Consider the following 26,960-nt stretch of genomic DNA (forward strand, 5'->3'; position numbering starts at 1 on the left):
TAAAATTGGAACGACTTTTATATGACCCTGTGGAAGGAAAATACGTGATGTTCTCCTCCAACTATTTGTTTTCTTGCTGTTTCTTTTGACTGAGCCCCAAACTGTATTGATTTGGGATCGTATAAACTTGTTACCCCCCTCCTGTGGGGCACGCACAGCACACCCATCCCCACTATTTCTTCCTGAGAGAAATCTCCCTTTTCTTCAGACATAGCTCATACTTGCCAGGGAATCCCCTCCACCATTTTCTGCGATCGCACGCCCGCCTCCCACATTTTAACTCGAAAAACATCTCATCTAGCTTTAGGTCAAATTCCATGGCCAAGTTGACATTTTTACCCCCTTTTCCTTGATTTTTTTAGTTCCGTGAGGTTGCAGATGTAGATGCATATATGCAGGTTTATGTGGCAGTGCTAGGTTAATGGCTGGACTGGGCGATCTTAAAGGTCTTTTCCAACCTAAGCCATTCTGTGATTCTGGGATTTGCACGCCCCGTTTCTCTGCACGCCCCGCAGAGACGGCGGCGTGGTTTCTCTGTAGGTATCGAGGCAGGAGGAAAAGCAAACAAACAAACAAAAACCAAACAAACAACGAACGAACGAACGCACCGACCACCCGCCAAACTCCCGTCAGGAAATGGCGGCCCGCGCGCTGGGGGCGGTGGCGGCGGGCGCCGGCAGGGGGCGCTGGGGGCGGGGCGGGCCCGCCCCGGCGGTGAATGATCGCGCCCGGCATCCCCCGCGCCGCTCCCGGCCCGCCCGGCCCCGCCGCCATGGCCTTCACCTTCGCCGCCTTCTGCTACATGCTGGCGCTGCTGCTCACCGCCGCCCTCATCTTCTTCGCCATCTGGCATGTGAGTGCGGGGCGGGCGGGGGCAGCGCCCTCCCTCCCTCCCTCCCGGCCTTGAGGGGCCCGCGTCCCATCCCATCCCGCCCCGCCGCCCGCGCTGAGGGCAGAGCCGCCGGGCCGGGGCCGCCGCCGGGGCCGCCGCCGGGGTCCTGTCGCTGCGGCCCTTTCCCGTCGAGCCGCCGCCTCCCGGGTGGGAGCGCTGGGCGCTCCCCGGGCCGCTCTCCCGCGGAGGCCGGCGGGGAGCCATCCATCCATCCATCCATCCATCCATCCATCCGCCGGCAGAAGGGGCGGCCGGGCTTGCGGCGGGGCGCGTTTTGCCGCTCTTTGTCTCGGTCCCGGGGCGGTTTCAAGACCGGCGGCCGCCCCCGGGGCGCGGCCGTCCCTCGCCCCGTCCCGCTGCCGCCGCCGGCAGAGCGGCCGCAGGAGCAGCGCGGGGCCTGGGGCGGGGGGAGGCACGGCCGAGCCCGCCTCAGACCGAAGGTGAAACCGCAGCCAGGCCGCCCGGGGAGGGGCGGTGGGCCGGCCTGCGCGGCCGAAACGCCGTGCGGGGTCTCCTGTGAGAAACCCCCCGAGGGTTTCCCCGCAGGGCCGCGGCGGGAGAGCCGGGGGCTCCCGGGGGGGGTCCCCCTCCGTGCCCGGGGGGGTCCCCTCCGTGCCCGGGGGCTACCGGGGATCCCCTCCCTGCCCGCTTCCCCCGGAGGGGTCCCACTCCGTGCCCGGGGGCTCCCGGGGGGGGTCCCCTCCGTGCCCGGGGTCTCTCGGGGGTCCCCCCCCGCCCGCTTCTCCCGGGGGGTCCCCTCCGTGCCCAGGGGCTCCCGGGGATCCCCTCTCAGCCCACTTCCCCCAGGGGATCCCCTCCATGCCCGGGGGCTCCCGGGGATCCCCTCTCAGCCCACTTCCCCCAGGGGATCCCCTCCATGCCCGGGGGCTCCCGGGGATCCCCTCTCAGCCCACTTCCCCGGGGGGGTCCCCTCCGTGCCCGGGGGCTCCCGGGGATCCCCTCTCTGCCCTGTTCCCCGGGGGGGTCCCCTCCGTGCCCGGGGGCTCCCGGGGATCCCCTCTCTGCCCACTTCCCTGGTAGTGGGGTCCCCTCCGTGCCCGGGGGCTCCCGGGGATCCCCTCTCTGCCCTCTTCCCCGGGGGGGTCCCCTCCGTGCCCGGGGGCTCCCGGGGATCCCCTCTCTGCCCTCTTCCCCGGGGGGGTCCCCTCTGTGCCCGGGGGCTCCCGGGGATCCCCTCTCAGCCCACTTCCCTGGGGGTGGGGTCCCCTCCGTGCCCGGGGGCTCCCGGGGATCCCCTCTCTGCCCACTTCCCCGGGGGGGTCCCCTCCGTGTCCGGGGGCTCCCGGGGATCCCCTCTCTGCCCACTTCCCTGGGGGTGGGGTCCCCTCTGTGCCCGGGGGCTCCCGGGGATCCCCTCTCTGCCCTGTTCCCCAGGGGGGTCCCCTCCGTGCCCGGGGGCTCCCGGGGATCCCCTCTCTGCCCACTTCCCCGGGGGGGTCCCCTCCGTGCCCAGGGGCTCCCGGGGATCCCCTCTCTGCCCACTTCCCCGGGGGGGTCCCCTCCGTGCCCGGGGGCTCCCGGGGGTCTCCTCCCTGCCCACTTCCCCGGGGCACACACCGGCCCCCGGGAGCTGTGGCGGAACCCGAGGTATCGCGTCTACTGTCCACTGTCATCCTTACCTTGAACAGGTGGAAATCTGGCGGTGTTTGTCCATGGGTAAAATGCATTTTCCAGTGCTGACGTTAAGATACGTCCATTTTATTAAACGCTATTTTAAATGAGCGCAGTCTTTTTAAAATAACAGGTGGAAACGTTTTAGTCTGAAGGCAGTTTGGCTGCTTATTTAACAGAAATAATGAGTCAAGTGTTGCCTTCTTTTCGTGCTTTATCTTAAGACTTAATTGTTGAGATTTTAAAAAAATTGCTACTATTTTTTGGGTGACTTTTCCATCTTGAACCTGGCACAGGGAGAGGCAGGAGCCTGGATCAGCTGTGAGATACCGCGCTAGCAGAGGACTGGAGGAGGATGTTGTTCTTGGCACTATTTCAAGCTCCGTAGTTATCCTTAACGAAAACTGTTCAGTTCTAATATAAGCCCTGTCCTGTAAACATATTGGGGCTTATACTGAATATGAACAAATCTCATACTGATAATAAGTTGGCCAGTCTTGAGGCTTCTTTAATCTTTGGCATGACATTTGTTCTGTAGAAGTGGCTTTTGTTCTGTTTTGTACTGCCTCTTTGTCTGATTTTTATGGCATGAAAAGGTCAAGTATATGTGGGGTTTTTTTTTTTGGGGTGCACCTTTTGGACGTATACACGGGGTCAGCATTTACTTTGACAATGAGATGAAACATTTGGCTGCTTTTGACTGCTGTTGCTTTTTCTTGATTAACGAACCCTGTGTCAGGTTCCTGCTGGCAACCAAGAGAGTCACTTGTGGTGTCTGGGGTCAGGGCGCAGCAAGCGGGGTTAAAAAATGCTGAAAGTGGCGTTGGAAATTCCTTGCTGGTGGGGGGGTAAAAATACAGAGTGTGGGCAGAGGTCTGTGAATGCCTGAAGTGCCTTCTGCTTTCTTGTTTGTATAAGCTATTTCAAATGGGTTTATGACAATGGAACGTACTCAGGAGAAATTACGTTCCTGAATATGGTGGCAGCACTTGAACGTTGGGGCTCTGTACCGAAATGTTACTTTTTGCAGATAAAATACAGGTTGCTGAAGAACATTGGACTGAACACGGACTGAAGGATCACAACTGTTTCAATTTTTTTCTAGATTATAGCGTTTGATGAACTGAAGACTGATTACAAGAATCCCATAGACCAATGTAATACACTCAATCCTGTAAGTTGCATGCTAAACGTTTTTGGTTTTATTTTTTATTATTTTTAAATAAATGTATGTGAAGTGATTGGTTTTGCCGTTGTCTTGATATACTCAAAACTTGGCAATAGAATTGCATCTGGGTGGACAAAACATAGCTGTTCGATAGAAGTTGTAGGGAAGATTCTTTGTCTGATTCTTTACTTTCAACTTGAATATTCTGACTGTTATTAATCTGCTGGTGATCTTGTCAGCTGTCGTACTAACATTCTTTCAATCTGCTTTCTACGTTTTCGGCACAAAGACAGTTGAAAAGGTCAAAAAGATTAAAAGAGTCAAAATTGCATTAAAGGTGTGTACTGCTTTTCAGTTTAATGTTTTTTAATGCCACTTTCATTTTGTTAGGAACATTCGTACTACTATTAAGCTGTTTTGTTTAGTGTGCCTGTTCATCTGCTCGTTATTTGTTTGTTGGGGTTGATAACAACTTCATGGATTTCCATATTTTGTGCAAAACAATTTTGCTTGCTTACCCAGTGAAGTGGGGAAAACTGTTACATGCCTGTTATATAGAATCATAGAGCCGTTTAGGTTGGAAAAGACCTTTAAGATCATCCAGTCTAACCATTAACCTAACATACCAAGTCCACCACTAAACCAGTTAAGGGGAGAGCAGCAATTTCATATTTCCTGGCACGTCCTATCAATCAGCTGAAGTAACGTCAGATAGAAATAAATAGTACTTTTCAAGCAGGATTTATTGAACTCTGAGATGATAGGAGACTAGTTAGTTTTTAAGCATTGACCAAGTAAATTCTGGTCTTGTTTGAGGATTTAGGTGGGCATAATGTGGTAGGCGTTATCTTCACTTGTTTGTTTTATGTTCCAGGGTCAGGGCTGTATCTTGGTGTCCCCTTGGATGCAACTCTGACACTCCTTGGTTTGTGAAAAGACTTTGAGACAAACTCTTTGCTTGCATCTGTAACAGGCCAATAATAAAAGGGATACTTGTAAAAGAGGGTGTAGTTTGATATAGCAGGGTTTTTGTGCACTTCTCATGGTTTTTACTTTGGTTTGGTGTGCCCAGGCTGAGGTAGAACGTAGGGGCGGCGCAGCACTGCGGCCTGGACTGCAACTTTATGGTGTTTTGAAGAGTTAAGTAAATTATGCAAATGAAAAATGAATTTACAGTAGCTGGGGAGGGGGGGAAATGCACGCTAGATTTAAGGCACATAAATTGACAGCGAGTGTAACAGCATGAGGACAGGTGGGGAGGAGAAGAGGTGACAGGCAGAGAATCGCCTCTCAGAGAGTGAGGTTTGATGCTCGGCTAGCTGCGCATCTAACAGTTTCCCTTGCTTGGTCTGTTCTGCAGTCATTTCTGCTACAGTATGGGGGAAGGCAAATTCTCATTACATTTATGCATTATGATCTTATCGCAACCTTTGAAGTATTACAATGCGCATGTTTAACGCAAATATTAACCTTCTGTTAACCCACGTGCATGTAGTGTTTATTGATATGATAGCTTTGCGAATTGAAAATATTAAATAACTTAGTATTTGCTGTTCTCGTGAAACTAGATTGGCCACTAAAAGTGAAGTTAAGATCCAGACCCTTGAAGGGATCTGGTAAATGATGCTGGACAAACAAACACACTGAAGCATCATTTTCATGTACAAAGAATCAAAAATCCTGGTAGGAATTGAGACAGCTCAGTAGAAAGATTAGCCCAAAATAGTCACTGCTTAGTACACTGTTGATGCCTTTTCTTCCCTGCTCCTATTATAGTAGTAGCTCTTCTCAGCAGTGACATTTCTTCCTCCCTCGCTTCTGTGGTAAATATCATGGTAGAATATGATGTTGTTAATTTGCTGTTAGGACAACCAGGGAGGATAAAATGTGGTAGACCTGAAAGAGACAGGTATTCTGCTGTGGGAGTAGGGCATAAGATAAAGAAAAACGTGTTTTGAGATGTGTGGTTAAATAAACTACAGAGTTTCAGGCCTGGTAAATCTGTCTCAGCAGGGTGCCAAATGCATTGTGGTTTGGGTAGGGTGGTTGTTGTTGTTCTACTATAAATAATTGCCAAGTTGTAAATGGTAAGTATACAAAGAAGGGTCTGGACAAAAATATTTACTTGAAACATTTCATGTATGACAGCTTATTTTTGTTGATGCAAGTTTGCTTTGTTTGATATTCTTCATTTAGAGGAGCAGAATGTTGTAGCAAAGTAGGTGGTGAGAATGTCTGCTTGTTGGTAGTTTTTAGATTTCTAGGAAGATATTCTTAGGGTTTAAAAGAACTGTCTGCTTGGAGAGAATGGAAAAAAAAAATTATAAAACGCTGAAACTTCAGTGTAGTCGTCCTATGCAACGTTAGTCATACCACACAAAAAAAGAGGGGCAGAGTGTGTTGTGCCTATGTGTATACGCATGCACACACACGTGTGCACGTATATATTGACAATTTAAATCTTTAGGTAGAAATGGAGTGTTTTTCATGAGGAGACGTTTTAGTGGTCCTGAGTTGAGAAGCGGAAAGCTTGCTGATTTGCTTCTTTCTGAATTGTGTGATAAAGGAGTAAATGATATCGCTTTGGGGTGACTTGTTTTAGAAAAATCTTACTCTTGTGGTGGGTGTGAGATTTCCCTGGCTCTTTGCATGCATTTAATCTATGTATCTCTCCATACTATTCCTATTAATAACACTAATACTATGTGGCATTTCACGCTTTCTGCGATTTCATAGTAAACTGATAGTTAGCTCTGTGGGCTTCTGCTGGAAAGCATGATGCTATAAAGCATGCATATTAGGTACTTGTGAAGGAAAGCGAAGCTGGCCAATACGCCCCGCACTGCACGTGCATAGCTGCTGCCGTGCCCTCCGGCGCCGCAGGCAGCACAGCGCTCGTCTCCGTGCAGACCGACGTGCGTGGCGGCGTTACTGCTGATCTGCTTTGGTAAAGCTTTGCCTAGGATATTACGTTTTGGCAGTAGTTTGAATTTGAGAAATTACGTATGCGTGAAGACCAAAACAAAGCTGTAAAATAGGAAAACACAAAACATCTCTTTGCCTATAAACTGTTATGTGGAGCATGTTTCCTGCTGATATTTCTCTGTTGCATGAGCAGAAATATCTCGATGATCTCTTCTGTTACCAAGGTCACGTATAAAGCGTGGAATCTGTTAACAGTGCACTTCGGGTGGGGTTTTTTTATTGCTTCTATTAAATTATTGATACGAGCATTTAATTTTATAATTTTTTCTTCTTGGTTCATGAATATCATGTGAAAACAGCAAGGCACGTACTGCTGGTTGCTGTTTTCACTTTCTGCACTCTTGTTTGTGTTGTTTTTTAATATTTTTTTTTTAAACAATAGCTTACCTCCAAAACAGATTAAACACCACACACTTTGCTTTGAGTAATTGAAACTTCTAACTCGTGTTTTTCTCTTCCAGCTTGTACTTCCAGAGTACCTCATCCATGCATTCTTCTGTGTTATGTTTCTCTGTGCAGCAGAGTGGCTTACGCTGGGTCTCAATATGCCTTTGTTGGCTTATCATATTTGGAGGTAATATTGACGAGTCTGGTATCTCTGTACTCACATTGTTACTCATTCTCCCGTTGCGGTGCTTCCTGTTAAGTGTTCTCTGTCTTTGGCAAATGAAGATGCTTTCTGATACGACATTGAGAAAGTTTATGTCGTGGCTATAAAATAAGAACCATCACTTTGCTTTCTCTGTCGCTTTTATCTGTTATTCTCTTGCGCGATGCAAGAATCGAGTGGTGGGAGTTGCACGTGTGCGTGTTAAAGGTGGCCAACATGTCAGAGGTGTACTAATGCGGCAGATTCACGGTGTGGGTTGCCAGTAGAAGTGGCAATCCCGCTTTCCTCCTACCACTAAGATGCAGGCACCACCTCTCCTTGTGCCGGTGTTAGTCCTGTGCAGGGAGCTGCGGGAGGGAGCTGGTCTGGTTGAAACGTAACCCAGCCAAACAGCTTTCCCTGCGTGGCTGCATCTGTGCTAGTCCTGGCCTGAGGAGGAGTCGGAGGGGTGGAGGTAGGACTGTTCCTTTTGCCGCTAGCCTGCGTTAAACTACAATTTCAGGATCGTTTTATGTTGACCCGTATGAGTATTCCTCCAGCGTGGCCGCTGGCGTGTGTTGCATTAATGAGTAGAGGCTTTAGGTCACATAGGGTTATACGTTGGTCTCTTCCCCAGCTTTTCCAACCCTTTCCTAAAGAATCCCATTTTTTACTTATTTATCAAGCTTGCCCTATTTCCGTTTGGTGTGCCAGAGTTCAGCACAGTTTAGACTGAGGTACGCTGTCGCGGCACCGCCTGTGAAAGCTCTTCCGTAGGCACGTTTAGTTCGGAGCTTTGTATTGCTCTTGCAGTTCGCCAGCTCCTGCATGGAGCTGATGGACTTTGCTGTGAGGGGTGCGATTCCTTGTCTTGGTTCTGGTATCGCTTGGTGGGTGGTGGGCAGGAACCAACATTTCCCGTCGCCGTCACCACAAAACTAACTGTGCATCACTTTCAGGTACATGAGTAGACCTGTGATGAGTGGCCCTGGTCTGTATGATCCTACAACCATCATGAATGCAGATATTTTAGCCTATTGCCAGAAAGAAGGATGGTGCAAATTAGCATTCTACCTTCTATCATTTTTTTACTACCTATACGGGTAAGTTGTGTGGTTTTTTGGTTTCCCCCCACCCCTTCCTCTCTCTCCCATCTAATCTTCAGTCTGAATTTTTTTTTTTTGATCAGGCTCAGTGCACAAGAGAAACTTTGTATGTAGGAATATATATAGTGCCAACTTTCCTGAAAAAGAATCCGCAGTCACCATTTATTCTGTTTTAAAACACAAGTCTTAATTTGGTCGGAATTACTAATTTGAGTCTGTATACCACGACTGGAGACTTGAAAGCTCCAAGCTTTTCTTCTTTTAAGCATAATATAATAAACAGCCCCCCCCAGTATTTTCATTAAGAAGCGGTAACAGTAATATTTTTAGTGTAAATAGGTATTTTGATGTAAATGTGATTTTTGTTGAAGTCAAAGGTAGAGGAGTCATTCCAAGAGTGAAAAGGGGTGGGATGCACAAAAAGCCAGTGCCGCCGCTGGGTTCCTCCTCCCGGTTCTTCCTTCAAGCCAAAAGCCAGCTTGCTGCTTGGTGCTGTTCTGGGTGGTGTGATGCGGGAACCGGCGTGCCGTCCTCCTTCCCCTCGGCACGCTGCGCTTCCTGCAGCACAGCTGGAATAGTTTAGGCTTTTGACACGCAGGCATCGCATTCATACGGGGCTCCCTGTTACAATGTCACTTGAGGTAGTGACAACTGGTTGTTGCATTGGTTCATGTCGTGCTTTATAATCCCCTTCCCGATGTGTTTGTGACTAAAATCTTCAGTCTCAATCCACGTACCTGGCACAGATTTGTTCCTTAGAATGCATGACTGTATAATAAAATGTATAACTAATCCAAATGGTGCATCTTAATATTTTTATTTTGTTTTCCAGCATGATTTATGTTCTGGTGAGCTCTTAAGAACACATTCGGCAAGCTTTGTTCCAGTTAAGTGCATGCAAAAGCCACAAAACATGGATTCTTTCCAACGAGAACCTCTTACCAAGATTATGTATGGAATCTGATGATCATGTTTGCGTTAGAAAACAATGACTCCCCTCTTTTTAAAATATTTCCACATTTTATACTTGTGGAAAGACTGTTTTCTTATATTTTACTGGGACGCTGAAATTAAAGAATTACAGGTAAATTAATATAAAGATTACCGGGGTTTGAAAAGTTTTGACTTTGCACTCCATAAGGAACAGCCATAATCTTCCAGTAGGTATTCGTTACTGACTAGCCTTAGGACACTAGGGATTTGCTTTAGGCTGGGCTTCGTAGTGGCTCACTTGGACTTGCGTATCCCACTCCAACTGCAGATCGGCTGTAGCTGCTTGGGAAGGACTGGAGGTGCTGTGGGTTTTACCTGTAGGCGACGCCGGTCTTAAGAGATGAATTGATGGGCACAATTGCAAAAATAGAAGTTCTATTTTGGTTTACTTTGGTTTTTTTTTTTCTATCTGGTTAATCTTTCCCTGTATATGCACAGTTCAGAGACTTCTGTATTTTTACCGAAAGTTAGCCTTGCTTTAATCTCAAGCATATGTCATTGTGATAGAAGTTGAATTGTCCACAAAGGAGTGAATTTAAATGATGACTTTTTTTTTAATGTCTGTGCTGTCTTATTAACTCTTATTAACAAATGGACAAACCTATGACACTTACCAAGTCCAATGATGAAAATACTCTTGAGTTTAAGAGTAATACTACAGACCTTTTCAAAGCAGAAAGTGAGATTGTGAAACTGCCCTGCTGTTCCTTAGTGCAATAAATAATTAAAAAAATCTCAAATGCAGAAACACTTATTTTTACCTGGTGCCTTGTTTTGTTTTTAAATTGAACAGACACTTCCTGTATTCATCTGTTTGTTTTATGATGGATAATTGCATTACCTTTTAAAAACAGAACACTGAATGAAGTTATGTCTGGAAAAGGGAAGCTCCGATTTCCTGGTTTTTTTTTTCATGGGTCTGCAGATAAATGGTAGATGGGGCAGGCAGAAGATGTTTCTGATAAAATGATAATACTGCAATGTAAATTGTTACTGCAACAGCTGCTTAATTTAGGAGTAATAATTAGGACTCTTTCATCTACCTGTGCTGGAGAATAATGAATAGTTTCCCAGTTCTAGTAAAACGTTTTTGTATAAACTGTGTATTTGTTTGCTTTGGGTCTCTCGGGCGTTAGACGCAATGGAAGCCGTGCGGATGGCTGCACTGGGTTCCACCAGAAATCCAGATACTCCAGTGTTGGTGTGTTGGGCAGTGGCAACGATTGAGGAAAAAAGGAAGGGCAGGTATTGAATAGCTCTGCCTGAATAGTGAGAGAATGTATTTGGAAACCTACCTGTTACAGATGTCCTGAGCCTAGAGGTTTGGCATCTCAAACAGCCCTTGAATAGCTTTTCTTCCATTAACTCGGTTGCTTTTCGAGCACGTTTATAGCCTAGCAGGAAAGATACCCTGAGACAGCGAGTTCTGCAGTGGAATTACTCAGTATGTAAAAAATACTCGTTTAAAAGTTCTGCCAAACTTCATTTGGTGCCCCTAAGCTCATATTTTTTTTAAGACATATTGAAAATTTCCCCCTTTCCACCTTATTTATGCTGGGTATGATTGAATGGACCTTCATCATGTCATCTGTCAAAGCAGAGAACTCTGTTTAATCTCTTCTTGATTGGAAGTCCTTCCGTAGCTTTGTAATTATCCTTTCTCCTCCGCAAATTTTCGTTTTCTAAGCTGGAGGAGACCAGAACTATTGTCATCACAGAAGATTTGGGTGCCCAGGGGATTTAGAGTGGCAGTCTCCTGCTCTCTGCCTCCGAATTCTTCTCTTCTTTTTATAATATACTGGGGGTATGAGATTCAGGCTGTGATAACTTCAAATTCTCTTTCCTGAGTAATAAATAGATACCTGACAGCTTATTACTAGGTATATGGAATTGTTTTTCTCGCATGTGTTTCTTCTTTCCGTTTATTGACCCTTAATTTCACATGCCATCATTGCTCAAGCATTCAGCTTTACAAAATTTACTTTTTTTTTTCCTGATTGTCCCAAAACATTGGCAGCAGTTGCAGGCTTTATCTCACAGCCCTTGTTTTTTGTGCAAAGGCCCGGATTCCAACCCACAAACCTCCGGAGCTCTGCAAGGAGCCCCTCCTCACCGAAAACTCTTTATTCCTATTCTGCAATCCCTTTTGATCAGTTGTTAGTTGACGAGAGGATTTTCTTCCTTATGCAATAATAATTTTGAGGTTTTAGCAAATTAATTTTTGAAAGGCTTGTGGGAAATTCAGGAATATTGTTCCTGTTGGATCACTTCTGTTTCCCTGCTCCTTAGCTCCTTCAGAGACTGCTGTAAGATACGACTTCAGCCTGCATAAGCAAAACTAATTAACCCTTTTGTATGTTTGGATATTTATTAATTTGTTACGGAAATGAGACTTACTGGTTCATTGCCCCTAGCTCTCCTTGGCCTTCTAAACAAATCTCTCATTCCCTTGGCACTTGGGCTGACTTAAGCCAAGTTACATACCAGAATAAAGAGTGCAGGATTTACTGAGCCCAGCTGACGGCTTCTTCTGAAACCCCCTCCAGCTGTGGAGGCTTTACCCAGGAATATTTAGCAACACTTGCACTGTCCTGTGGATGACAGGCTTTACACATGTAATCTCAAAGTGCATGTGAGCATTCCTGAACAGAGGAATCTGGAGGTGAAAACAGCGCAGTAGCTTGCCAGTGCAGTTCTGCCGGTGAACCGGAATTCACTGCTAACTCCAGGAGCAAAATGCTCATTTGGAGCCTGTCCTGCCCACTGCGGTTAAATACACGAGAACTGAAAAATTTAAAGACCTCTGAAAGGTGATTACTTAAACTGTCAAAATGTTGCAGAGAAAGGCCAGAAGTGCAACTCAGAAGTTAAAAAGTCCTATGAGAACCCAGCGTGTTGAAGTGTGATGACTGCCCGCTTCAGAGAATGCTGTTTAGAAACTAGTTTCAGCACTTTTGTTTTAAAAAAAAAAAAAAAAGGTTAGTGTCTACCAGCGCCCACCCAGCTGCTAGGTGGTGTGAAGGTTGTCGTCTGTAGTCAGCGACGTGAGCCTCACATCTGAGTTTTACCAGAGTAGTCCCTGTGAAAGCGACAGATGCATGTGGAGAGCACGTATGATGCCTGGCTAGAGTACCAGTCATTCTGTATTCAAAACATGGACCTGATAGTAACTGATTTTTTGGAGTTCCAGGAGGCAAGAGATTATGGAGAAAATAAAGAACATTTCTCTCCCTGTCAGCAAGTTTCCTGCTAAGCCATCTGCTACATACTTAATCCTGGCAACTGATGGTTTCTAGATATTAAGCAGAGAAAAAGGGACAGACAGATGCTTTTTTTTTTTGTATTTCTGTTTGAGTGTTGGGGAGTAGTGTCAGGGAAGGAACAATGCACATTTTGAGTAAAGTATTTTCTGTAAATGATCCTGTGCTGTGGAAACTGGAAGTTCCTGTTGCCTGCCTTAGGGGTGGAGAAGGGAATGGCAGTTAAAGCCAACTAAATATCATCTGTAGAAATCACCTTTAAACATGCGTTCAAGTGTCTGGGTTTGAACAACACGTTAAGAGAAGGCTATACATTTTAAAGTTAGCAAAGCAGCCAGTTCTGCTTCAACTCAAATCCACCGGTGCTGCGGTAGAGCCTCATGTCGCAACTTCTGACTGGAAGTTACTGAAACTTTATCAAAATACCCCATGAACATCTGTGTCCCTGTAGGCAATAGGGAAGCGTAGGCTGGAGCTTTGGGGAGCGCAGGAAGGTGACCCTCGGAGCAGTGCACCGGCACTGGTGGTGCTGGACAGGGAACCAGCTGGTTTCTTGAAGCGCTCGGGGAAGAAAGCACAGAATTAACTGCAAGGGAACAGGAGATGGCGGCAGGGCAGGAGGACAGCCAGGATGCTGATGCTCAGCGGAGAGCAACCACACAGCCACTTCAGCCCAGAGGCAACAGTTCCTCGACTCCGCTGGCTGGTCTAACAGCGAAAGGCACGGCGTGGGCGACGCAGGCTTTCTTCCCGGAGCCAAAACTTACTTCACAGGGCATCAGAGGATACCTGCGTGCTGAAGCAGATGATCATCGCTTCCTCGGAACAGGACAGAGCTAGTTTAAATGTTTTCTTCAGGAGTCTGTTCGCCTTCTCTGGTCTTCATGTGCGGATATAGTTAAACAGGAGGGATGTGGACTGTTACAGGCATCTTTCTGTGAGATTCTCTCCAGCCCGCAGCTGACTGTTTATTTACTTTCTCTAGCGTTAGCGTGCAGAAGGGCTGTGCCAGAAACTCACCCACGCAGCTACAGCGTACTGCCTATTCCTACCACATTCATACAAAAACCCCACCCAGCTTGGTTTGTCACAGATCTTCAGTATCAGACCTCCTTCTGTTGGAATGCGGGCTCTCGTTCCTAAATATCACTGAACACATGGAGAGCGGAACCCTGACATTTTAGAATGAGTTCTTACTAGTTCGTAAGGGGCAAGCGCTCCAGCAGGAAAATTTTCATTGGCTTTCCTTTGGTTTAAAGCTAGAGCTGAGGGGTTTTATTTAAACTGCTCCAGTGATGTAATTTTTACATAGCTACGTTATCGCAGCACAACTCTCTTACAGAGGCAGTAGAGAAGGAGTTATCCCTCATCTCTCCCCCATTTCCTTCCCCTACACACTGGAGGAGAAGCCAGCCTCTCGGCACTTAGCTGTGAGGAGCTACAGCCTATTCTGCTTCCTCGCAGATCCTGCCTTCACATCCAATTGCTTGTCCCAATTCTCACGCTACGTAGAACAGAGACGAAGTCAAAATGAAATTCGGGCACTGCTTTGACAGCCTGGCCTCCTCTCCACTTGGTAAGTACGCAGCCCGTAGAATGTCAATGTGAAAACATCCGCACCCCGGTTCAATGGCAGCGGAGGCGTACACTGTCAGTACCGAGCGATGCTAAACGTGAGGTAGACATTGTGTCAGAGTCGTCATGATATTGAAACCAAGCTCATTAGGCATGCAGGCCACCAGCAGAACAGTAATGAACACAAATACACTTCCATGTATTTTTAAAGCTGTGAGTATTAAAGACTGCCAAAGAGAGGAAGATGCCGTGTGTCCTGTAGGATTTGCTTCCCCCACCCCAACATTTTACACATGGATTTGGAAGCGAGCAGCTGGGTCACGTAGGCAGTAGCAATGAGAAACTAAAGGTTAGGAGTGAGATGTCTTGTCCAGGTGTCTGCCGCAGCCACGTAGATGCCAAGGTACACCACGCCAGCATTCGTTATCGCGATACCGATCTTAATATTGTGGCCTTTGTTGCCAGATGTGCAGCTAGGTTCTCTCGAAAGTCATGGAGGTAATTGTATTGCTGAAAAAGCACAACCGGATTTGTAATGAGCGCTCTGTACTTTCAGAAGAGGCACTACCCATCTTAAAAAGCTGTGCTATACCCCAGGATGAAAACTGCACCCTCTAGGCCATTTATTTGTTCTTGTGCTTACTCCAAATTCTCTGGAATTTTTCACCATCAGACACAGATTATATGGATCTTGGCTTGGATCCTGTGGTTCCTCATAAAGGGCACATGTGAGCTCAAGGTAATGCAAAATATGGTCCTCACAGGTGGGAGTTTCATGTCAGAATTCAAAGCTGCTTTATTTGGGTCACTGAGAGTATTACTCTTTCCATAATGAGTCCATGAGGCAGAACACAGCCTTTAGCTAGTACGATGATGTACAACAGTTTGTAGGAAGAGTTCTTAGGTCAACTCATACATCGTGTATAGTATTAATATGCAAGTGTTCAAAATGAGATAAAAATGTTATTCAGCAGAGGCTAAAGGACAGATCATCCACCCCAAGCAGCTGTGTGAACTTCTAATTACAACATTTGTTCATTTGTTCCCCTGCCTCTTCAACCAGGGATGCAAGCTGCTCCACACTGCCCCCTTGGTTTGTGGAAAACTGGTTTTCAACAAGTAGCTTAAAACAAGATTTGCCTTCCAGAGAGGCTTAGAGCTAAGAAAGAGACAGCTTTTAGGCAACTCTTTCTCCCCAGAAACTACTGTCTTGTAAACTTTTTAAATGTCAGCTCCTCTTTCCTGTACATAGAACTGTTTTAAGAGCATAACATCTAGGACTCGTATCAACAGAAATATGTACACAGAGTAGGTAAAAATCCCAGCAAAAGAAGAAAAACCCATTATGTTCAGCGACTTAGGCTTCCCTCCCTCCCTGTAGGTTTTAACAGTAGTGCTAGCGATACTTCTTAAAAGAAGCCTGCCAGCGTATCGATGCGATAGCTACAGAAGGTGAACGCGGCTAGCTGGGTTAGGAAGATGGAGCAAAACCAAGGCAGAAAAATCAAGCAGACGTCCAAGTTGTGAGGAGAATGCGAGCAACAGAAAAAGGGACAAGAGTTTAGTCAGCGATGAGCAGGGATAAGGAGGAGAAAGCAACAAGTTACTAATGATGGTGAAGAGCAGACAGGGAGAACAGCTACTGAATTCGGTAGAGGCACAAGAAGACAGAATTGGCGGGAAAGCAGAAAGCTCGAAGCAGCTCAAACCCAAGAGAGCCGCAGGGGCACCAGCTGTGGAGCATCTCAGAAAGACAGAGGGATCCCTTTGCGAAGCAAAGGAGAGGACTGTGCCAGCTCTCCGCTCGTTCCGACGCGCATATTACCTGTTGTAGCCTCATTACCTTGATCGTCTGTATCGCCCCAGATCCTCTCAAGTTTCTGAGGCTGTCTATTGCTTGCTGAGGTGACAGCGAATCCGAAAGCTGAAGCAGGAGACATGCAGCTACTGTAAGGGAAAGGTACGTATGCTCCTGAGCACCTCTTGCTGTAGGCAGTACCACTTTCACACAGTAATAGGTTTGTTCCATGAAAACCACTCTAGCAAAACTCAACCTCTACAACTACCTGAAAGGAGGTTGCAGCGAAGTGGGTCTCAGTCTTTTTTCCCAAAGTAACAAGCGATAGGACGAGAGGAAACGGCCTCAAGTTGTGCCAGGGGAGTTTAGATTGGATATTAGGAAAAGTTTCTTCACCGAAAGGGTTTATCAAGCATTGCAACAGGCTGCCCAGGGAAGTGGTTGAGTCCCCATCCCTGGAGGTATTTAAAAGACGTGTAGATGTGGTGCTTAGGGACATGGTTTAGTGGTGGACTTGGCAGTGTTAGGTCAACGGTTGGATTCGATGATCTTAAAGGTCTTTTCCAACCTAAACCATTCTGTGATCCTGTTCTATGATTCTATAATAGGGTCACAGATCTGTTGGATCTTTTAATGAATAGAACACTATTTGTTAGCACTGGCCCCATCTTCCTGCTGCTCCTGCCCAAGCCTGCAGGCTTTGGAAACAGGTGAAAACCCTCCCGCTTCCCCCCCTGCCTTTCCAGCAGCATTCGGAAGGCAAATTCTGAAGTCTTTCCAAGAACCAGTCCCAGCACACCCAGTTAATTCCCCTTTGTGTCTTCTGACTGCATTTGCTTTTTTGGCAGCATCACCACCCCTTCCTTCTTGGGCACACACAGTAACTAGTGCCCCTGCATGCTTTAGGGAGAGCACTAGGCTGAAGAAAGATGCCGAGGAATAGGTTCATCGCCTTTTCTTGAGGAGATGTTCCAGGAAGAGGGGAAAGTGCAATCCCATCAGTCAGAGGGGACTAAAATTTGCAGTGAAACCAGAGAAAGAGTCAGAAGGTAAGAGAGAACTTTCTATCAGCCTCACTAAAAGGCTGACCCTGCCTGACCCTCCATCCCCTCACCTACGTACTCAGAGCTATACCATGACATACTTATGTCACTCACCACAGTTTCTACACAGGCAGCTAATGTACTACCATTTGACAACACCTTTCCCAAAGAAACAGGCTCAAAAACATTAACTAGCCTGCTACCTGCAGTGGCAGTTTGCGCTGTAACCACAGTTAAGCTTCAAGCAGAATTTGGCTCCTTTAGACAGTGCTGCCTCACGGGAATGGGTTTGTAAGATGGGTTAGTCAGTCAGGCGTTGAGAGGGGGAAGACAACTGCTTACCGAGACATGAGCGTCCAAGGCCACCGTAGCAGCTGAAAGAGAAGAAAATGTTTGGTTGTAACAAGCTGTAGTACGCTGCAACACCTGCAGCCCCGTGATACGTAAACGTACGGACACAATTCTTGCCTTAATATAATCAAGAAGAGCAGTGGTACAAGAAAGTTAGAATTTCTATAGAAATACCTACAGGGCTACCTCCCATTTATTCTTCAGACCTTCCTTAAGTAGGGTCTTCCTAGAGAAACTGCAATTTTAAAGTTCCCCTTTGTTCATGGTAATAGTCCCAAAGGCACAGGAGGACAGAAAATGGCACGAAGATGGACAATCTCCATTTTGTTTAAATCCTGCTCCAGATTAAGGCTTTGGTGACAGTTGTGAGCTAATGATAGTAGAAGGCTCTGCGTCAGCAGGAAGCCCAAGGACTCAGTGGATACCTGTGGAGGGAGCTGTCAGCAGGGAACACGGAACTTGGAAAGCTCTTCCTCTCTACCGTGAGCTCAGCTACGAATGTCTGAAGAAATCAATTTAAACCAGTTTCATGCAATTTAAGAGTGAATTTTGCACTGCTGGAACCCACTGAGTCCCTGATAAACAGCCCCGGGGTGTGTTATCCTCTGACAACAGCTGCTTTAGCTTACAATTCATATTGCATACCTGACATCCTACCAGGCTAGCAGCAAGGAGTCATACGGTGCCATTCAACACACACTCAGAAGCGCTTGCTGGACAGAGCAAGGGAAAATGGGAGATTCAAATCTTACAAAGGACAATTTAGCTCCAAAAGGGTGCATGAGGAGAAACAAGCAGCTTTTCACAGCTTGAACTAATGCCAAAGAATGCAATTGTCATTTGACAGGATTCTGTTTCAGCTGGTCACGCATCTAGTGAGAAGCTGGTATCTTTTACAGGAATGTGGGGTGAAAGGGAGGCAACCAGAACCTACTGTATGATTGTTTTCCTGTTATTTTCCAGGCAGCTTCTGAGCTCTTCCAGAATTTTGCAGCACTTGGCAATGTCAGGAGCATCCCCATCAGGAATAGGATAGTGGTGCACGCAGATCCCATGCTGTTGGTAGGTGTCTATAAGGTTTGGTACTCGGTATTTTAAGAGCTCTCCTCTGGTACAAAGCACAAATACATCCTGGGTCCCATAGTTCTTTAGTTCTTCTGCCAACAGATTAAAACACTTGCAAATAAACAAAAGCTCATCAAGCTTAAGGAGAAACAGATAAGCTACTTGGTACTGATTCTCTTGTTTAATCTTTGAGGTTAAGGCAATAGGAGCTAGCAATTTTGCTTTGAGCAGCATTTACTTCTGCTGAGTCTCTCCCACGTTTGCCTTCAGGTAACCCACGAGAGGAATTGTCTCAGTTCAGAGCGAGTCTCGAGACAAGCCTCACTGGAAAGCACGTCAGCACTCCGAACAGTCTGTTAACTGCTGCCAGCTTACGCATGCATCTGTCCCATCTCCAGCTGTGACTATGTCCGAACACCGTGGGTTTTTGCTATTCGCCTCTGCTCTACCACTGTTTACAAAAGCATACTAGGCACAAATCTTTACACAATTTCATATTTTCTATCCCAATCTCACTTTTCTCTGGGAAAAGAAGACTACAAGTTTGTAATTCTTCTGGGTCCTAGCTGTTTTGAAGATGCCTTCTCCTGCACGGGACTTAGCAGAGCTCATAGTTACTGTGAAAGACGCACAGATGCCTGTACAGCTCCAGCCTGGAAAAACCCTGACTACTTACTCAATATTTGGTAGAGAAGCCACAGAGAAAATGGCACTGCACACTTGAAAGTGGTATCTAGTACTCATAATGGTGACTGTGCTAAGATATTTGCTGCATCTCCAAGCACAGCGTTACCAAAGCTCAGATAGACATCACTGTCAGACATCCCCCAGCAAGACTTTGTAAAGAACTGCCCTGCATTCTAACATCATGGCACGTTAGACAGACAGCTACAGCATCCATTCTAGAAGTACAAATAAAACACCACCACCTCTCAAAGTCAAGCTGTGTTTTAGATACCTGGTGTCTGAATCCTTATGCCCAAATTAGATAAACAGCAACTCCAGCAGTTTCCAGACTAAGACAAGGTAAACCTCTAGCCCTTTAGTAACTTAGGCTTTCAGTTTATGTGCACGTTGTTCTTGCCCGTTACGTAGAAGCGAGAGGCCCTTATAGACTGGCCAGAAGACTCACCTATATCTTTCTGAAGATTTCTTCTGACATCCTTAAACCTGCAACCTAAACCAAATTATGAACAACAGTTACTGCTCCAGGTAAGTGGCATTTATGGAATGGCTGCTACAGCTGCAAAACAGAGCACAGACAACCTCCCACCAAAACCAAAGCAAACAACAAAGCCACATCCTAAATAAAACACAGTTCTTATTTTTGCAAAGAGATCACCAGCGTAGAAGACCGTTTAAACATAATTTATCTGCTTAATACTGTAATGTAATAGGATTAAAAAAAAACCTGCCCAAGTTTTTAAGCTGCTGTGCATTTTCCAGGTGAGAACTTTTGGATATTATAGAATCAGGGTACAGCTTAAAAAGAAAAAAAACAACACAAAAAAACCCCACAAAACACAAAATAAAAAGTACCAACAAATAAAAGGGCTGGATAGAGATCATTTAAGAGTTGTGTGGTTGACTGGTAGGAAAGTAAGTTCCCTGTTCTGTAATACTCAGCACAAATCACATTAAAAGTCCTCCTTACTATTCAATCTTCAGCATATCACCACTTCCATTTTTGCCTCAGATCATGCTACCAAGGCATTTTTGCCCTACAGAATACTGCACTGCAATATTCACAGCTATTGTTTGGTTTGTGAGGTGTAATTGCTCAAAATATTTGCACCGTGTCCTCCCTCTGTCTCCCCTCCTTCACGCAGCCCCATAAGCACACAATCTTTATGCCTGTCCTGACAACAGTCAGGACTGTGTATATCTTGAAACACCTTTTGAAAGCACGACAGCAGAATCCTGCAGACCAAGAGCTGTGTTGGCAGGGCTACAACTGGAGGTAAGCATCTGAAGATTCAACAACTATTACGTGAACAGCTCAGGTAGCTAAAAAACATAATGCAGCTATTTTTTGGTACATAACTGTCATTCAAACATTAGTGGGATTTTCATCAGCACTGGCCATCACCCACTTCAAGGTACCTTAAATTCAAATATTATTCAACACTTATTTTCTAGTTCTTTAGTGTGGTATTAGTCCCAAGCTTGTATTTCTCAGTTGGCTAATGAAAGTTGAGTAACTGCTTCAAACGAGGTAGAGAAAGTTCCCATTGTCACCACCAGCAGTTCTATCTCTTTTGTGACCACAGGAGATTCACCACAGCTGCCGTTTTGGTAGTTAAAAATACAGTGAAAGCTTATATGTTTATTTTTATATCATGACCATGGTAGTGCAACCCAGATGCTAAAGGAGAGCGGTACAGAACTGTCAGCACAGTGAGTGAGTGTAATTTGAGCCCAATACATCTTATAAAGGAATTATTTGCCAAAGCAGTCTTGTTTCACTTATGTTGTTCCTTGTTATAAATAGTGAGACAGGCTAAAAAGCCAACTGTTTTAAATGACAGCGGAAGATGGCCACTATTATTGTCTTACCACTCAGCCAGATGATCTTGCATTAAGATATTCTCTTGATTAGTCTTGGTATTTCTGAAACAATTATTCCATAGCAGTTTACAAAACAAGTCACCCCGCCAAATGGAACATAGGATTTTGGGGTACAAGATATTGCCTCTCTTCAACTTCAAACGTGCCTGCAAATTTCAGTGAATGCTTCTTACCTGGAAGGGAACATAATCCCAGGAACTCGGAAGCATAGACAGGAGACAAAGACAACCTATCAGAAAATAAAAAATAAAGTAAAACGAAAAAAAACAGAGCAGAACATTTTGATTATTTGAATAGAGGTAACTCACTACAAGACATTCCTTTTCTGTGGGACCATGAGAAGAGTTGCCTAGCCATAATCTAAATTTAAGAATAAAATGGAAGCATTCCAGTGTTATTTCTACAACATCAGACAAGGGAATCACACATTTGCTAGTGTACTTCATCACATAGCCCTGCCCAAGAGGAGGAAAGTGTTGACAAATCCCCACAGGACTTGTCAGACAAAAATCTACCAAGAGACTGGGGCTAGCACGACAGACAGTGACTAGCAAACGCTTCCCAAAGCAGAGCTGGCCCCACATCCACTAATAGTTCACCAGCACCAACTTAATCCCTTCCCAGGGGCACCATCAGGCCAACCACAACCCTAGTCCTTGCTCTGGCAGGTCACCAGCGCCTGGCACGGGTTTCCTTCGGGAAAAAAACCCTCCCGTTTTGCAGGAGCGGGATTTAATGCAAATGCCCACGTAGTTTCTGAGGGAAATGACGCCCGCCCCGGGGCGCGTCTCACCAGGAGATGGGGAGCGGCCTCAGGTCCTCCTCAGCGGCCTCTTCGTCAGAGGAGTCGAAGTCGCCCGCTTGCATGGTGCAGGGCTGCGGCGGGAAAAGAGCGAGGAAATCACCCGCGGGCCGGAGCCCGCCCTGCCCCCTCGGCTGAGCCGGCGCTGAGGCGATCCCGATCCCGATCCCGGCCCCGGCCCCGGCCCCGGCCCCGGCCCCGGCCCCGGCCCCGGCCCCGGCCCCGGCCCTCACCGGCTTCACCATGGCGCTGCTCCCCGGCCGCCGCCTGTTTGAACTGTCCCCGCCCACCCGAGCCACCTCATTGGTCGAGCCCTCCCGCCCTTCGTCCAATGGGAATCTGTCGCACGCCGGATGCGTGGAAAGCATCCTACGGCTTCACGAGAGGAGCATTCTGATTGGTGAGTAGCGAAGGCGAGGCGGGCTTTAAAAAAAAAAAAACAAAAAAACCAAACGCCGCCGGCGGCGAGCTTTGCGCTGATTGGCTGAGGGGGTGCGGCGGGAAGCGGCTGTGTCTCGAGCCCCAGGGGGCCGTTGGAGGCGGGGCTCTGTCAGGGGCGGGGCAGCTGCGCGTGAGGCTCCCCCTCCCTTAATTCCTTTTTTTTTTTTTCTTTTTTCCCCTTAATTGCAGAGAAGGCATTCTGGCTTCGCGTTTGTGACTGAAAAGGGGGTGTCCGTAGGCTTTCAGTGGCGTGAATTGCTTGGGTTGCCCCTGCCCTTTGGCCTGGGATGCCGTTCTGAGGTAGATGCGGGGCTGGGAGGCGCCCAGCGCGCGTGCAGCGCTCCCCGGCTCCTGCAGCTCCCGCCTTCCGTTTCCGTTTTCATTCGTCTCTGGTGGTCTTCTACCTGCTGTGGTGCGCTTAGTGCAGATGGGGTGGGAGGGAAAAGTTGAAGGGAAGGGATGGGCCCTTCCTGAAAAGTGGGCCTGTGGGATCCGGAATCTACGCCCACACAAGCCTTGACTAAGACACGGAGCCAGATGTGAGCCTTCACCCACGGCACACGGGAGAGCAGGGGTGTGCTTGAGTTCAGCGGGTTGGAGTATAATTTGGTGGCCCTTTTTGGCGTTAGCATGGTTTTCGTGTGCGCCTGTGGCCTTTGTGGGTGCAGGAGAGTTTTCAAGGGGCTCCCAGGTGCCCTGAAGAGTTTTGGGGTGGTCGATTCTGGGTGCAGAAAAAACAGGACTTTCTCAAAGCAGAAAATGAGCAATGCTTGCTCTTTTAAACCGTGAACTTAATGTCAAATATTCTGGCAGCAGTAGTCCATCTCGCTCTTGGGACCGTTCCGACCTCACAGATGTGCCCTTAGCTCTGCTGCTAAGGTAGCTGGCTCGCAGCCGCCTGCAGAAGGAAAGCCAAAGGTGGCTGCAGTGTGCGCTCGTGTGGGATCTCCTGGAAAATTCAGACTTAAAGTGACTGGACGTGTCCACGTCCTGCTCTTGTCGTGGCCCTCTTTTCTAATCATAGAATCATAGAATCGTTTAGGTTGGAAAAGACCTTAAAGATCATCCAGTCCAACCATTAACCTACACTACCAAGTCTGCTCTAAACCAATCAAGGTTTAAACTAGACTAAACCATGTCCCGAAGTGCCACATCTACCTGTTTTTTGAACACTTCCAGGGATGGGGACTCCACCACCTCTCTGGGCAGCCTGTTCCAATTCTTGACCGCCCTTTCCGTAAAGAAATTTTTCCTAATTTCCAACCTAAACCTCCCCTGGCGCAGCTTGAGGCCATTTCCTCTCGTCCTATTGCTAACTAATTTTCTGTGCAAATAAGTTTTAGGGATATTGCATGAAGTTTTTATCTTAGCCTACCACGAAAGGTGGCTCTAGAGGGAAAAAAAAAAAAAAAAAAGATTCTGGCTGCCTGATTTTTAAGAGCTAGGCTGTTGCCCATGGTTAGGGCATTTTAGTAGACCTCTTTGCAGCATTTCTGGTGTATCGTGCCAGTAACTCTGGCCATTAATTAGTAAGGAAAAATGCATAAATTGATATTGAGGGATTTTGTTTTTGAAAATCTTATTAAGGCATTTCTACAGCCTGTGCTTAGACATGTGTAAAACTATGTTGTGCAGGAGCCAGGCATGAACAGTGATTTTTGGCATCGATCTAGAGGATAATGTATGGTTGCGGAGACTTTCAAAGATGTTTGAAGTCAAAAGTATGGTTGTGTACAACTTCCTTAAGTGGTTTGAGTTTGGTGGGATTCCCAGTCAGGCCAGTGCAAGATCTCCAGGTGTGGAGATTTTAGATTTTAGTTCTACATTAGTAACATTAGTTCCACAGCTGGAGGTTTTAATGAAACCTGCCTGAGGAGGACTGTAGAAGCAAATTGCTTGGTATTGCAGGATTTAGGGTAGGTTCAGGGAGTGAAGAAACAGATGATGAGAGGATCAAGGAGAAGAACGGTTTATTAAGACTCAGAATATGATAGCAGATGTATAAAAATTGCATTACTGGGCATAATGGAGAATTAAAACAATGCAGATGTTGCCGACTAAGATGAGAAATGGGAAGAAATACGTCCTAAGAATTGAGGCAACATGAGGACAGCCAGCCACTGTAGCTGCAAACATGATTTTAATAACTCCTACAGCCACTGCATGAAGGAACAGGTATGTGGTTTGCTTCTGTCCAGTGACTTTTTAGCTTTGGTCCCCTTAGAGATTATGTGCAACACTTGTACTGTTTGATATAGATGAGAAATTTGCTGTATTTTTTTTTCCCCGTGATCGATTTTGCCTATTTGTGTGAAAGGTATTGCAGGCTTTAACTCTGAGGATTTTATCTTTATGGAAGCAGTGACATGAGACTAATAAATACAAAAAAAAAAGCAACGATGATAGCGTTCCTGGTTGTTCATTGAAAAGATCAAAGGAATTCTCTGGAGTTTGGGTGCCTTCACGTGGTAGAAAACAGTATGGTATTGCATGGAACCTAAAATGGTAATAACAGCCGGTAATGCCAAGGAATCTGCAAAATGTGAGGCTAGAGCTTGGGGTCTGTTGTGGCAGAAGTGAATAGGGGTAGTATGTAAGCGTGAAACCTGAAGTAAATCTCAGAAAAAGGTTGGGAAAAATAAAAACCAAACCTGAGGAGGTCCTATGAGGTTCCTTATTACCCTGGGCATCTTGCAGCATTAAATGACAAATACTGTGTTTATTAGCTGACTACCTGTTAGGGTTGTCTGTTTATTTCTTAAATTGAGCTGTTGCCCGGCACATCAAATTGTAATGTGCTAAAGCATCTAGATCAGCTTGATTGAGATGTGTTTTATAGGGAAGATTAACAGGAGCTGGTCTGCAAGAAAATGTCCTTTTGACATATAAAAAGGAACGCATCAACGTCAAGGCTTTACCTTCTGGAAATTTTTGTCAGTTTATAGATTGGAGGCCTGTGCAAAGTGAAGAAAAATAGTCACGGGCATAGGCTGAAATGCATAGTTTGGAAGATTTATTTCACTGGTGAGAGAGGGTGATGAAGAAGGTATGATTTAACCAGTATTTTAACTGGGCTTTTAGATAAATGGTTGGCCAGGAGCTGCTGTCTATAAATACCTAATGGGAGGGTGTAGAAAAGATGGAGCCAGGCTCTTCTTAGAGGTGCGTAGCAGAAAGAGAAGAGGCAGTGGATAAAAGTTAGAATGTGGGAAGTCTCTACTCTGTATAAGAAAATAATTGCTTACTGGGAGTGTTGGCAACAACAATCAGTAAGCATTTGAGTGGTAAGTTTGTGCTTACGTGGTGGCTGCTTGGGGTTATATTTTTTTGGTTGGCTTTTTTTTTTTTTTCCCCTCGAGAGAGATAATGATGCTTATGTTACATGACATAAGAAGCTTATGCCTCTAATGCAGTAATAAATACCCTCCCAGAGATATTAAAAATAATATACAGTGAGGTTGGTCAAACAGCAAGATTTCCCAAGGAGCTTTAAATACATGTCCCAGGCTTTAAATACATGTATGGAGAATGGGTTTGTGGTCTGGCAGCAAAATTTGTATACAAAATTTGTAATGTAAGAAAATGGTGTATGAAAATCCAGACAGGTCTGGTGGGTTAGCTAAGAATTTTCTCATGGACCCAGTCGTGACTCCTGTGAAAGCAATCCTGTTCAGACCTATCTGGGTTTCGGGTCCTTTTTATTTCTCATTTCTCAGCAAACAGTCAAGCTCCTGAGAGCCAGCTGGCTTTCAAGTGTTTCTCTGGTTATACCTGGCTCTCCCGTGTGCACCAAACCAAAGTCAAAGTGAAGATCTTTATACCCTGAGTTCATAGCTTGTCATACCGTTAAAGCGTTGAAATTCTGATTGCCAGACAAATACAGTCAAGCCTAACCTGGTTTTGCTGCCCTTGGGTCAGGGAAGAGCCCTCATCCCTGGGGACAGTGGAGTGGTTCATACAGGCAGCATCTTCTACCTGCTGTTCTGCACTTGGATTTCCCAGACAAAATAAATAGTTGATTGAATTCAGGTGAAAGCCTGGGAGGTTCACTCCCAGGTGTATGCAGTGGAGACAGCCAGGGACTAGTGTGAAACAAGGAGTGAACAAACTTGGTGGTATATAGTCTTAGCACAGATCTTGTTCAAAGATAAACCTTTAACAAACAAGCTACGTTCTTTTCCTGCAAGGAGCCAAAATGAGATCTGGAATGTCCGAACCATCAAAATAATTTTAAGATCATTGGTAACTGATTATTCCAAACAAACACATGTAATGCCAAAGACTTGTTAGTCACATCTCATTTCATATATCAGTTTCTGGAAGTTGCGTTTTAGTAAGACTAATTAATATATGTAGTGTTCCAAGAGATGCACTGTAATGTCTTTGGGAGCACTCCACTGGTGATATCACCAGAAGATCCCACAGGGCATCATTTCAATTTTTCCGATTGTTGTTTTTGGAGGGAAAAAATAATAGGTGGAATAGAGTTTCAAAATTTTCAAGCATCTTCTCTTTCTTTTTTTTTTTCCCACCTTGACTTTAAATTGTATGGTTGTAGAAAACCAAACCACTGTGTTATAAACTTTACATTGCACTTCACAATGAGGATATGAATGGAAAATTCTTGTTATGTGAGATGAAATTGTGTAATGTTTGGAGAAACAGTTCTAACTTGAGACACAAAAGAAAATT

General features: G+C 46.0%; 2 protein-coding genes across 2 annotated transcripts; one reads left to right on the forward strand and one right to left on the reverse strand.

The window, feature by feature from the left end:
- Window positions 1–772: 772 nt before the first annotated feature.
- On the forward strand, window positions 773–9,350 carry CNIH1 (cornichon family member 1). The gene is made up of 5 exons (XM_075712759.1): window positions 773–853; window positions 3,630–3,698; window positions 7,139–7,251; window positions 8,226–8,369; window positions 9,205–9,350. Exons 1-5 carry the CDS (start codon window positions 773–775, stop codon window positions 9,230–9,232), a joined length of 435 nt encoding a protein of 144 aa, XP_075568874.1. The 3' UTR covers window positions 9,233–9,350.
- Window positions 9,351–14,623: 5,273 nt separating this feature from the next.
- CDKN3 (cyclin dependent kinase inhibitor 3) lies at window positions 14,624–22,072 on the reverse strand. Its single transcript, XM_075713096.1, has 8 exons — window positions 22,061–22,072; window positions 21,819–21,901; window positions 21,199–21,254; window positions 19,590–19,634; window positions 18,327–18,549; window positions 17,384–17,415; window positions 16,026–16,147; window positions 14,624–14,710 (listed from the first exon to the last, which is right to left on the reverse strand). Exons 1-8 carry the CDS (start codon window positions 22,070–22,072, stop codon window positions 14,624–14,626), a joined length of 660 nt encoding a protein of 219 aa, XP_075569211.1.
- Window positions 22,073–26,960: the final 4,888 nt, after the last annotated feature.

This window comes from Pelecanus crispus, chromosome 6 (genome assembly GCF_030463565.1).
Source record: "Pelecanus crispus isolate bPelCri1 chromosome 6, bPelCri1.pri, whole genome shotgun sequence".
Taxonomy (NCBI): domain Eukaryota; kingdom Metazoa; phylum Chordata; class Aves; order Pelecaniformes; family Pelecanidae; genus Pelecanus; species Pelecanus crispus.